The following is an 11,034-nucleotide window of genomic DNA, read 5'->3' on the forward strand; positions in this document are numbered from 1 at the left end:
ATGACCGAAAAATTATATCCACAGCCTCGCATACGCACCCTCGTAAGCAGCTCGGAGCTGGTCTTCGATCTAGTTATGCAGCATCTGCTCCAGCTTCGCCCGACTGTTTCGTACGCCGGAACCATAGTCGTTGCAGAGTTACGTCTGACAAACTCCATGATTCCGGCGAGCAGCTTCGCACCAGCGAACCACTTTTCCCCGATCCTCTTCAGCAGGACTACGATCCCGATTTTTCTGTCAGCTTCCCTGCTCTTTTTTCCTGTCGGAGCGTTCTAAAACTGCTGGAGTGCTTTTCTTTTCACATCAGAAGCTTTGCCCAACTCTAAGTTTCCACCATCAGCCTCGAAGATCAAAACACACGAGTCTCGTCGGAATGCTCTCCATCTCATGATCCTGCAGACCACAGGAGACTCTGCTAATTTGCAAAGCACCCGACACGGCGGAATTCGCCGACCACCTCAAGACGAGAGAGAGCCACCGACGAAAGCTTGATTTGTCAGAATGAGCAATTCAACTCGGAAGTCGGGGCTTCGGGCGTTAAATTTTCGTTGGAGAGAGTGGCTGGCCTGTTGTACTTTTTTGGAAGAGCGAATTTCGAATCTCTCTCGCTCCTCCACCCCGTAAGATCACGGATGGTAGCTGTCGGCCCAACAGAGAGAGAGAGAGAGAGAGAGAGAGAGAGAGAGAGAGAGAGAGAGCAACATACAGAGGATCCGACGCCATCTCTCTGTCCACTCATCACCCGTCACGCCCATCAGAACTACGCAACTCCACGACTCATCACTACAAGCCGCCCGCGACAATGAATCCCGCCGAGCTTGTTCGTGCTATCCGCGCTCAGGCTGCCTCGGAAAATAAGCCTTATGCCGACAATCAGCAGGCGGTGGCTGCGCTCATGGCCTACAAGCTCTCGCAACATCGCGATGAGATTCTCCGTTCTGTGAGCGCCGGACCATCCTCCGCTGCGGTTGCTGCTTCTCCCTCCTCTACGCCGCCTCCAGCCTGCCCAATGCATGTTAGTGGCAGTAGCGCATCATCAGCGCCACCTAAGCCTTCACCGCCGCCTAAGATGGTGGCATCATCCGGAGGACAATGTCCCATCCCTCATGAGGACCGCGACAAGTATCTCGCCTCCAAATCAGCACAGCCTTCCTCATCATCCGGCGCTGGCTCGATGGCGAACTCATCGTCTGCATCCTCCTCATCCACGCCTTGGTCCGCGACACTCAACCCGCTCAATATGATGCCCAACCTCGGTCAGAGTCAGACACCAGAGCAAAAGGCCGAGCTTTCTACCGAGCGAGTCGTCTCTTCCATTCCACGTTCGCGCTCTTCTGCTGCCCCCGGTGCATCTCCCTACGATGCTCCCTCCGCGTGCCCCGTCAAGCACGACAGCAGCCAGCCTTCCGAAGAACAATCCGAAAAGTGGGAATATCCGTCACCGCAGCAGTTCTACAACGCTCTCGTCCGCAAAGGCTGGGAGACGCCGGAAGAGCACGTCGAGACCATGGTGCTTGTGCACAACTTTCTCAACGAACAGGCCTGGCTCGAAGTGCTCGAGTGGGAGAAGCTCGCTGGTGCCGACTCGACGCGCGCCGAACTCGCACGCTTCCAGGGCAAGCCGGGCACGCTTACGCCCAAGGCACGTCTGTTCGGTTGGCTGGGTCAGATCATGCCCAACACATTCAATAACGAACCCCCCTTCGACCGCCACGACTGGATCGTCAGGAGACCCGACCAGCAAGGAAAGGAGGTGAGGTACGTCATCGACTACTACAGCGTGCCCGACGACCCGGACAAGGACGAACCGGAATTTGTGCTCGATGTGAGACCCGCCCTGGACTCGATAGAGAGTTTGAGTGTTAGGCTGCAGAAAGGGTTCCAGGAGTGGATGCAGGGTCAGGGCTTCTTTACTGCTTTCGCTGCCGAGAACCAACCGAAACCGGCCGCAACGACGTCTTCTGCTTAGGCCTGTGGTCCACTCGTACGGGCCGTATCTGCACATGATCTATGCCTTGTTGCCAGCTCGTTCTATCTTGTATGTTCATGTTCCGTAACGCCCTCACGACAAAGAACCTCCTTTTCACGGCTCATTCAACAAGCTCAATGAACTGCAAGTGGTTCTAATTCCATGTACAATTACTCGCTCTTGTAATTGACGACGTCTCGGGAAAGCATTAACTTACTCCTCGTTCTCCCTCAGAGCCTTGTCTCCGTTCCTACTGTCGAGGTAGAGCCATGCCGAATAGTCGGCGACCAAACCTGAGACTACAATCCAGCCGAAGGTGGTGTTGGAGCAAAATTTGCGCCAGCAATCCGGACGATCGTCGAGCTTGACCGTTCGGATCTGCCATGCCATGTGGCTCGCGGCACCGGCGAGAGCCATACAGAAGAAGGGGTGGTGATGGGACAACGTGTCGAGCATCGGCGAGGCTGCTGCGAGCGTGTCCAGGGACGAAGCCGAAAGCACGAGGTCGCCAACGCTGGAGCTCTGTGCAGGTTGCAGGGCCTCCACTGCCGTGGGCGCAGCGCCGATCGCAGGTGGAACTGCTCGAGATGCGCTGTAGGCAAATAGCCCGACCGTGCTTGCCGAAAATGCCGACAATATCGGCTTGGTCTTGTCGCCAAACAACAGGGCAGTCGACTTGACTCCCGCATGCACATCGTCGGTCTTGTCCTGGTGTGCGTAGATCGTGTCGTACACCAGCGTCCAAAAAATAGACCCCGCGTACAGCGGTAGCACCACCGCCCAATCCACGGCACCAGCCACGGCAGACCATCCGAGCATGGCGCCCCAATTGAAAGCAAACCCAAGCACCAACTGCGGCCAGTAGGTGATACGCTTCATCAGCGGATACAGCACCACGACACCGAGCGATGCAGCACCCAGCATGATGCTGTACAGGTTCAAGTTGACCAGCACCGCGAGCCCAGCACTGAGCTGAACGCCAAGGAAGGACAGGGCTTGAAATTGCGTAATATCGCCGGCGGCTAGAGGGCGTGTCTTGGTTCGCTCGACCATGCGGTCCATCTTGACGTCCCACATGTCGTTGATCGTGCATCCGGCGCCGCGCATGATGATGGCACCCACACCAAACAGCATCGAGTAGAAAAGTGGGGTGGTGTAGGACAGACCGAGCGTGTGCGACGCCAAGACAATGGACCACGCACAAGGCCAGTACAGGAGCCAGGTCCCGATGGGTTTGTCGATTCGGCTGAGAGCGAGATAGGGTTGTATGCTGTAGGGCTTCTTAACGGCGGTAGCGGAAGGTGCACTGCCGAGCGAAGCCATCCCGCTGGCCGACATCTGCAAGGGCTTGTTCGTGGATGCGGCAAGGTCTGTTGCAAGCTGTTTCGTGTGGTGGCCGCTGCTGCTGCTGCTACAGTGTCTAAGGCCACGAATCGATGATGGGCTTGGTCGAATCGCGCTGCTTCGAGAGGAAGTAGAAAAGTGGCGACGAGCCTCACTTCCATTCGCCTTCTTCTTTCGGACCTTGAGCTTCGAGTTGTCGGCTTGCACGTTGTCTGGCTGACCGTCACCATCCTTGTCCTCGGCCTCTTGCGAGACACTCACAGCACCTTTATCATCCTTATCGCCTGCCTCGCCTTCTTCGTCTTCGCGGACATCGTCCCTCTTGGAGCGGTAGCTGGCCTCTTCCTGCTTGCGGATGATCTTCAACGCCTTTTTGTTCTGCTTTCCTGCCTTTGTCTCTCCCTGGTCCCACTCAAGATCGTAGTCTTCGGCGACCTTTTTGATGGCCTTGCGCAGGTCCTTGACTTCTTCGATGAGCTCCTGGTATCGCTCGATGTTGAAGCCCTTCTCAATGTACAGCCTTTGCTGCCGCCTCGAGGTGGTCTCGTTGAGCACCGCACGGTACGAAACCTCGCGGTTGTGAATGAGGAACCAGATGTAGCCGCCCAAGATGGTGCCGAGACCGGTGAGATAGGTGACGGGCTCCATAACGTCCCAGCCGAGCTCGGTGCCAAAGGTTAAGAAAGCGACCGAGCCCCACCAGGCGCTCAGAATGGCGACACCTGCAAAAGAGAGACGTTTGGTGCCTGAATGAGCGATGCGATCGCACTCGGCCTTGAGGTGGACGAGCCTTTCGATCTGCTCGGTCTTGGCATAGAGAGTGGCGCGGAGGAAGCGCGTACGATCTTCGAAAGAGGGTACCGAGACGTAGACATTGCGCTCCCCAATGCGAATGACGAACGAGCCTATGCGTGCGGCGTCTCGCAGGAAGTCACCAATGCCCGTCGCTGGCGACCATCTTTTGCCGTCGGCTGCACGCGTATGGAACGAGATGGGTGGGTCTCCGAGCGGATCGAGAAAACCTTGACGGAGTAGCATTTCGCGCATCTCGAGTTGCTCCTTGGAAAGATGAACGCGCTTGTCCTTGCGCTCGGGAGAAGAACGCGGACCGACGGGCACGCTGGACTCGTCCTTGCTGTTGTCATCGTTGTCTTGATCTGAAGACTTCTGGGGCTGCGATTGTGGCTGTGTCTGTTGCTCGATCTGGTGCTGGCTCGGTTCCGGACTTGGGCCTTCTGCACGGATGAGGTTGGCAATGTAGCTCAGCGGCTGAGCACTGTGCAGAAGAAAGACGACGCTGTGTGCCGGAGCATCGGCATCGTACTCGTCAGCCTCGATGTCAGAGGGTTCGCCATTTTCGGGTCCGTGGAGGTGGGAATGCGATCGATGGTTGACTTGCGAGACGGGGGGGCCGGGTGTCTCTGCGGCTTGCTCCCACGACGTATCCGAGACGCTCTTTCGCTCGTGTTTCTCCACCTCGGATCGTTCTGGGTCTTCGCTCCGCTCTGCTCTAGCTGATGCCGAAGAGTGTTTGGATGACGGTGATCGCGGGTCTGCGCTAGGCGGTTGCAGCGGAAGCGTGAGCTTGAAGAGGCTCGACTTTGTGAATGCGAGGTAGCCCTGGTCTCGCTCCTTTCCCAGCCTGGCATTGCTGTGGTGTTGACTGTTTTCGCTTGCTGGTGGCGCCGTGCTTGGATAGGTCGTCTTGACTCCAGATGGGGTGGTAGCATAGCCTCGCAACGTTGCGGGTACCCAAGCCGTTCGAACGGCAAGGCTGAACCATGGAGGAGTTGAAGGAGACAAAGGCTGCCTCGAGGTACTTGAAACTGCTCCTGCTGCACCGACGCAGCACGGGGTGCGATGGGTGAACGTGCTCCATCCTTCCCGGAGCGGCCGAAGCGCCACCTTGGACAGGATCGGCATGGCTTCCGACGTTGTTTGGGTGGCTGGATGCGTTTCAGCGGTCCGAGCCGAACGATCCTTGAGGTAGTGGGTGCCTGAGTGTCCTTCAGATAGGGCCAATGATCGGCGACATCGTGGACGTGAAAGCAACGAGCAATATCAGGCTGATCAAAGAGGTGGTCATCGATCGCGGAATGGAGGAGGCGGCAGCGTTCAGTCTAAAAATGGTTCGTGCTCACAAGAGCATGACTCTCGGCTGTCATCACTCTGCATCAAAATACAGCAACACCAAAATCGCATTCTTCGTTAACCGACAACGATTTTGTGACGCTTTTTGAATGTGACTGTGAAACACCAAAGGTCTAACAAGTGTGAGGTATTGGACCTTACAAGTTCGGCAAATCCTCGTATGATGCGCGTTCAGTGAACGCAGGGTCCAGAATTATGGACGTTTGCGCAAGGCTGATTCATCCGTTGCCCATGCTTCTTCCGTCCGCCCTCTTCCCACGCCTTCCCACGCGCCCGGCAGTCAAGCTGTCTTTGCGTCTGAACATCGAGGCTGTAGCTGATTCATCTCCCTTTGATCCTTGCAATACAGTCCTGGATGCGTTGAGACAGCTTCGACTGCTGTGACAGTAGCGGCGGGCCCGTGCAATCTTGTCCCCGCTGGCTCTGCCTCACGCTGCAAAGAAAATGCAGCAGCAGCAGCACGAACACGATCATCGAGCATCGAGCGCCTCGTCATTCCAACATCACTCAGAAGATCCTCGTCATGTGAAGATCTGGCCGAGTCTGTGCATGGTGGCTGTACCCGTGTGAATCTGTGTGGTATATATAGAGAGAGAGTGGCCTTCTTGCCACCACGAATTCAAAGATACCACTTCTCTTTGAGCTCTGATCCATTCCACAACCACTCTTCGTCGCAATCACCAACACCTTCTAACTCACATCACACCACACAACACATAGCCGACCATGTCAGGCCAAGGCGGTACGCAATCTCCTCCTCTTCAGGGCCGTGAGAACGATCCTATGGGTCAGGTGAGTAGTCCACTCCTCGAGTCTTTGACCTGCGAACGTCGCGCAGCACGCAAAACGACTGACTGTCCTTTTTTCCCACTCTATCTGCAACTTTGACAGTCGGCTCCCGGCAAGTCGTCGAAGGCTATCCCCGACGAGCAGCAGCGCGGGGGCGTGTTTGGCAATGGCGAGAACAAGGGTGCCGAGAGTGGTGAGGCCGGCGACTCCAACAGCGGCGCGGGCGACCTTGGCGAGGTATGTTGCTTTCTCCTTTTCCGCTCATTCACTGTGGTGCTTTCTCGGCTGACCCCTTGTCCTTGACCTTTTTCTTCGTCACAGGCTGTCAGCAATGCAAAGCACGCTTCTCAACACCAGCCTGGCAAGTAAAGCGCTTCATCTTGTCGCCGGATACCGAAGCATTGTACCTAAGACGTAGCAGCGATTCGCAATTGCTTCAATGAAACGATACTTTTCCGTTTCGCCTGTGATTTGCTGGTTTTGCTGGTGCATTATACAGGTTGACGATTTCTCTTACGCGACGGGGTCGAAGGTGGAAGCTGTTGCCATGCTGGATAAGCGTAATGGGGAGCTGGCGCATAGTCTAAATGATGCTGATGAGGATGGTAGTAAGCCGCGATGCCGCTGGCGTGTGTGCCCTCTTGCGATGGACCTCCAGCGATCGCATGTGTAGCCGAATTAGCGGCAATGTGGCCTCCAGATACGTGTTGGGGCTGATGCGAGCTGCGATCCGAATCTTGACGACGCGATCGTGACTTGATACGAAAGAAAGACAAGAACGAGTTGGTAGCCCCAACCACAATGGAAAAGCAAATAAGTGTGAACAACATGGTTTTCCAGCTGACCGAATCGACAAAACCGTTAAGGATCTCGGCGAAGGTCTCGGCGGTGACGCGAGCTGTGCCAACCACGGCTGGATCTCGAGCCGAACATCGCTCCCAGTTCTTGCATGCGCTTGCCAACGCGGGCGCCTGCAGGTCAGTGCCGCAGCGATTCGCGGTGTAGGCAGAAGCACACGCCGTGATCTCGGACAGGGTGTCCATCTCGTAAGCCCGCACTTTCTCTGCAACATCCCTTTGCACCGTGCGAACCACGTGGTAGAGGAGATAGAGGAATGTCGAGAGGATGCTGGCGTTGAAGATGAGCTGTGCGTAGCCGAGCAAGAGCTCAGGCTTATCCATGTGGTGCACTGCCGTTGCGGCAGAGGCCATGGGCTGATGAGGTAGCGGAGACACTGCATTTGGGAGAATGTAGTTGACGGCGTATTTGGTGATGGATCGAATGCGACTGGGCGTTCCCTTGCGACGATTTGCAACGCTGTCCTCCTCTTCTTCACCATCGTCGTTGTCCTCATCGGCATCAAAGCTGGTTCCATCCTCCTCCTCTTCGTTTTCGAGGCCGTCGTCGCGATCGTTGTCGCCGTAGGTTGAGCACAAGCTCTTGGAAGCGGGGACTAGGTCGCGGCTTTGTAAATGAGCCAAACGCTTTCCTTTCCTGCTGAGCACGCTGCGTTTACGTCGGGCATGCTGGGATGGCGCTGCCGCAGTTACCTCAGTCCGACCTTGCCGTGACGACGAGCTGTTGTGGGCGAGACCGTCGGCGTTGCTCATCGAGTCATCCGCTAGCTCCTCGTTGGGATCAGTGACGTGAGAGGGGAGACGGGCCACCCTGCGCGAGGGTGGTGTCAGGCTCGACATTTCCACGTCGGTCATGTCGGTGTCCTGTGGAATTTGAGAAGTAGAAGGCTGAGCTGACCATCTTTGCGAGCCGTCGCTATCGAATATGCTGGCTGAGTACGCGAAAAAGAACAATTGTCAGCAATGTGCTCGCCCTTGCAGTCCTCTCGATCGAGTAGCACTAGCAACTTACGTGGAGGAGGTCCAGCGGGCGATGTGTCCATGGGAGCTTCTGAACCGCGCTGCCAAAGCATTTGGGTTGACACAACAAGCCGACAGCGCTGCTACGATCGATGAGCAGGTTCGACGATGTTGGTGGATCGAGAGCAAGATGAAGCATTCAGAGAACCAACGCAACTTTTTTGTCTGTGCTTTGTCGAAAAAGTCCCGGGGTTGAGTGTTGGTCTCGTTAGCGGACCTAACAAGGTCAAACCACAGGAAAATCTCCACCCGCTCATCATAGGCAGCAAGAGTTGGACCCTGGATCCAGCTTGCCTTCTCGCAGAGATCTCGGATGAGCAGCAGCTCAATCTTACCATTCCAGCCACCACCGCCGTCAGTCAGCACGTCCGACGATTTGAGTCTGCATCGGCTCAGAATATTCAGCAAGGATCGCTTGCGACCATGTCGAGCACGCACTAAACGAGGCAGATACGATCCCGCTGCCAACATGTCGCTCAAGCCGCTCACACCACCGCTGCGCTTCTCTACGGTCGCCTTTGCGATTACCGATCAGCCACAACCGTGTTGGCAGCCTAGCGTGGCTGAAGATGGTGCCAATTTACGCTCGCATCCGCACCATCGTGAATCGGTCTACCGAGGAGCCTATCCGAAGGCGAGGAATCTCTCCTTTCTCTCAAGATTACACCTGCGAACCGTCCTCAGCCTCACCCCCAGACCGCTCGACAACGATGCCATTCTATCGACATGGTCTTCATCTGCTGCAGACCCATCCTCGTCCTCAGGGTCGCCAACCGTGGCGGAAAAGGCGGCAAAGCTCGACATCCAGCTGCTCCACGTTCGCTGCGAGAAGCCCAAGGATGAAAGCGGGGGTTTGACTCGTGAAGGCGCTGCGAGAGCGCTTTCTATATTGCTAGATCGACGCAACCATCCCATTTATATCCATTGCTTGGACGGCGTCGAAGTAACCAGCACGCTTGTCGCATGTATGCGCAAGGTGCAAGCATGGTCCAACCCCGCCATCCTCGCCGAGCTAGGACGAGCTCTGCGCGACTCGAACTCTTCCGAGTGGACGGAAGTTCCGTCTCACCTGTCCTCCTTTCTCGCCAAGTTTGGTCAGCCCGACGGCATCCGATTGCCGCCACGCAATCACATTCCGTCTTGGCTGTGGCCTGCGCCCAATCCGCTGTCGATGCTAGCGGATCCGTACGCATGGGCAGGCTCGGCCCATCCGTCTTCTCACTTGGTTCCGAGTCACAATCATGGTCACGGTCAGAATGGCACAAGCTCGTCCAGTACATCTTCGAACGATGCGTCCATGTCTCGAACCGCTTCCCACGCGAACAACAACGGCTCATCCGAAAGTCACAGCAGCGCTGCAATGGCGACAACGTCGGCACATTCATCAATGCATTCGCAGTTGCGTCGCGATCGACATCTTCCAATTCACCATCCCACGCTCAAGCTCCACTTTGAGAACGACCCGGACCTGCCCCCAGAGCCTGTCGCTTCGCCGTTATCCACTTCTGCGGCGTTGGCCTCGATATCGTCGGCACAACGACCCGCGACACCTTCACGCCTGCCGCATCATTCTTTGCTCGCCGCATCCTTCCAAGCCAATGGCAGCTTGCGCACGCCGCCTCACTCGCGACCTGCAAGTCGCGCTGGGCGAGCCTCTACAAGCAGCTCGCATCACACCGCGAGTAGATCCTTGTCCTTAGCGCCGGACGAGGCCTCGGCGCGCTCCTCCGCAAGCACTCCGCGAAATTCTGTTTCATCACTGATCACACCTAGACCCGCATCACCGATTCAACAACTGCCGGCCAGTGCCATCCCCTCTGTCGCAGCCTTTCTTGAAGATCAAGTGCATGATCGGGACAACATCTTGGATGTAGAATCTGCACTTCATCAAGATAATCAATCGCCGACCAGGCGATCGCGCTCCGAGCCTAGCCCAGAGGTCAGCCTGGACCTGCCTTACACGAACAATTCGCTTTCAAACCCAGTCCAAACTTCTGTCTCTGCCCAACCCGCCTCTACGAGCATTACCTCACCCGTCGACGCAGACACGGACGAGATCGACGTCAGCACGCCTCGAGCCAGGCCCACTACCTCGAGCAACTTCAACATTGGCATCGCCGGTACCATCTTCCATCACGACGATGACATCACTGACAACGAGGGCGAGACTGCACTGTCAGATCGAGCAGCTCGCCTAATGAACAACGCAAGGGTGGTAATACCTTTGGAGCAGCGACGCAGACGGACCGTGCTGGACGAAGCTGAGGGAGAGCAGACTCCTACCAAGGCAAATGCGTTAGCGCAGAGGCAGTCATTGCACTCGAGCGGTCAATTTACCGTAGGCGTATCCTCGCTGGAACGGGCAACTGCTCTTGCCCAAATGCATCCTTCGAAGCGCGCGAACGAGCCGTCACGAGATGTCACTTCGAGCTCCCGCAGTTCGTTCGACCAGCACGCGGTTGACGACAAGGCGGAAGATATTGTGCAGTCGCCATCAACTTACGAGCCCGACGACGAGGACCGCGTCTCCGATTCCGGCAAAAAATCTGACGAGTATCAAGATGAAGATAACAACGAAGCAAGCGACAGGGATCAAGCTGAGGTAGATCAATCAGACATAGAGAGCGATGAAGATGAAGAAGGGGAAGAGGAAGAGGAAGACGAGGACGAAGACGAAGATGAGGAGGAAGACGAGGACGAAGACGAGGAAGAAGACGAGGACGAAGACGAGGAAGAAGACGAGGACGAAGACGAAGACGATCTTGCACTGGAAGCGCTGGATCTCGAAGGCTACTGATTAACACCATCCCCGCACTTCTTCCACATGCCTCCTTTGTCGTCGTTCCGCCGCGAATTGTCACTCGATCAAACTCTTTCAATGAATATCGACATTGGTGAGACGAT

At 56.2% G+C, this 11,034-nt stretch overlaps 5 protein-coding genes across 5 annotated transcripts; 3 read left to right on the top strand and 2 right to left on the bottom strand.

Moving 5' to 3' along the window:
- Positions 1-802: 802 nt before the first annotated feature.
- EX895_004240 (uncharacterized protein) lies at positions 803-1,969 on the top strand (the record flags this gene model as incomplete). Its single annotated transcript, XM_029884836.1, has 1 exon — positions 803-1,969. The coding sequence occupies one exon, from the start codon at positions 803-805 to the stop codon at positions 1,967-1,969; it is 1,167 nt and encodes a 388-aa protein (XP_029738586.1).
- A 213-nt stretch (positions 1,970-2,182) lies between these two features.
- Positions 2,183-5,236, bottom strand: EX895_004241 (uncharacterized protein; the record flags this gene model as incomplete). The annotated part of the gene is made up of 1 exon (XM_029884837.1): positions 2,183-5,236. The coding sequence occupies one exon, from the start codon at positions 5,234-5,236 to the stop codon at positions 2,183-2,185; it is 3,054 nt and encodes a 1,017-aa protein (XP_029738587.1).
- A 954-nt stretch (positions 5,237-6,190) lies between these two features.
- EX895_004242 (uncharacterized protein) lies at positions 6,191-6,622 on the top strand (the record flags this gene model as incomplete). Its single annotated transcript, XM_029884838.1, has 3 exons — positions 6,191-6,256; positions 6,356-6,490; positions 6,575-6,622. 3 exons carry the CDS (start codon positions 6,191-6,193, stop codon positions 6,620-6,622), a joined length of 249 nt encoding a protein of 82 aa, XP_029738588.1.
- A 122-nt stretch (positions 6,623-6,744) lies between these two features.
- Positions 6,745-8,183, bottom strand: EX895_004243 (uncharacterized protein; the record flags this gene model as incomplete). Its single annotated transcript, XM_029884839.1, has 2 exons — positions 6,745-8,042; positions 8,123-8,183. The coding sequence occupies 2 exons, from the start codon at positions 8,181-8,183 to the stop codon at positions 6,745-6,747; spliced, it is 1,359 nt and encodes a 452-aa protein (XP_029738589.1).
- Positions 8,184-8,599: 416 nt separating this feature from the next.
- On the top strand, positions 8,600-10,927 carry EX895_004244 (uncharacterized protein; the record flags this gene model as incomplete). The annotated part of the gene is made up of 1 exon (XM_029884840.1): positions 8,600-10,927. The coding sequence occupies one exon, from the start codon at positions 8,600-8,602 to the stop codon at positions 10,925-10,927; it is 2,328 nt and encodes a 775-aa protein (XP_029738590.1).
- Between the last annotated feature and the right edge of the window lie 107 nt (positions 10,928-11,034).

This window comes from Sporisorium graminicola, chromosome SGRAM_3 (genome assembly GCF_005498985.1).
Source record: "Sporisorium graminicola strain CBS 10092 chromosome SGRAM_3, whole genome shotgun sequence".
Taxonomy (NCBI): domain Eukaryota; kingdom Fungi; phylum Basidiomycota; class Ustilaginomycetes; order Ustilaginales; family Ustilaginaceae; genus Sporisorium; species Sporisorium graminicola.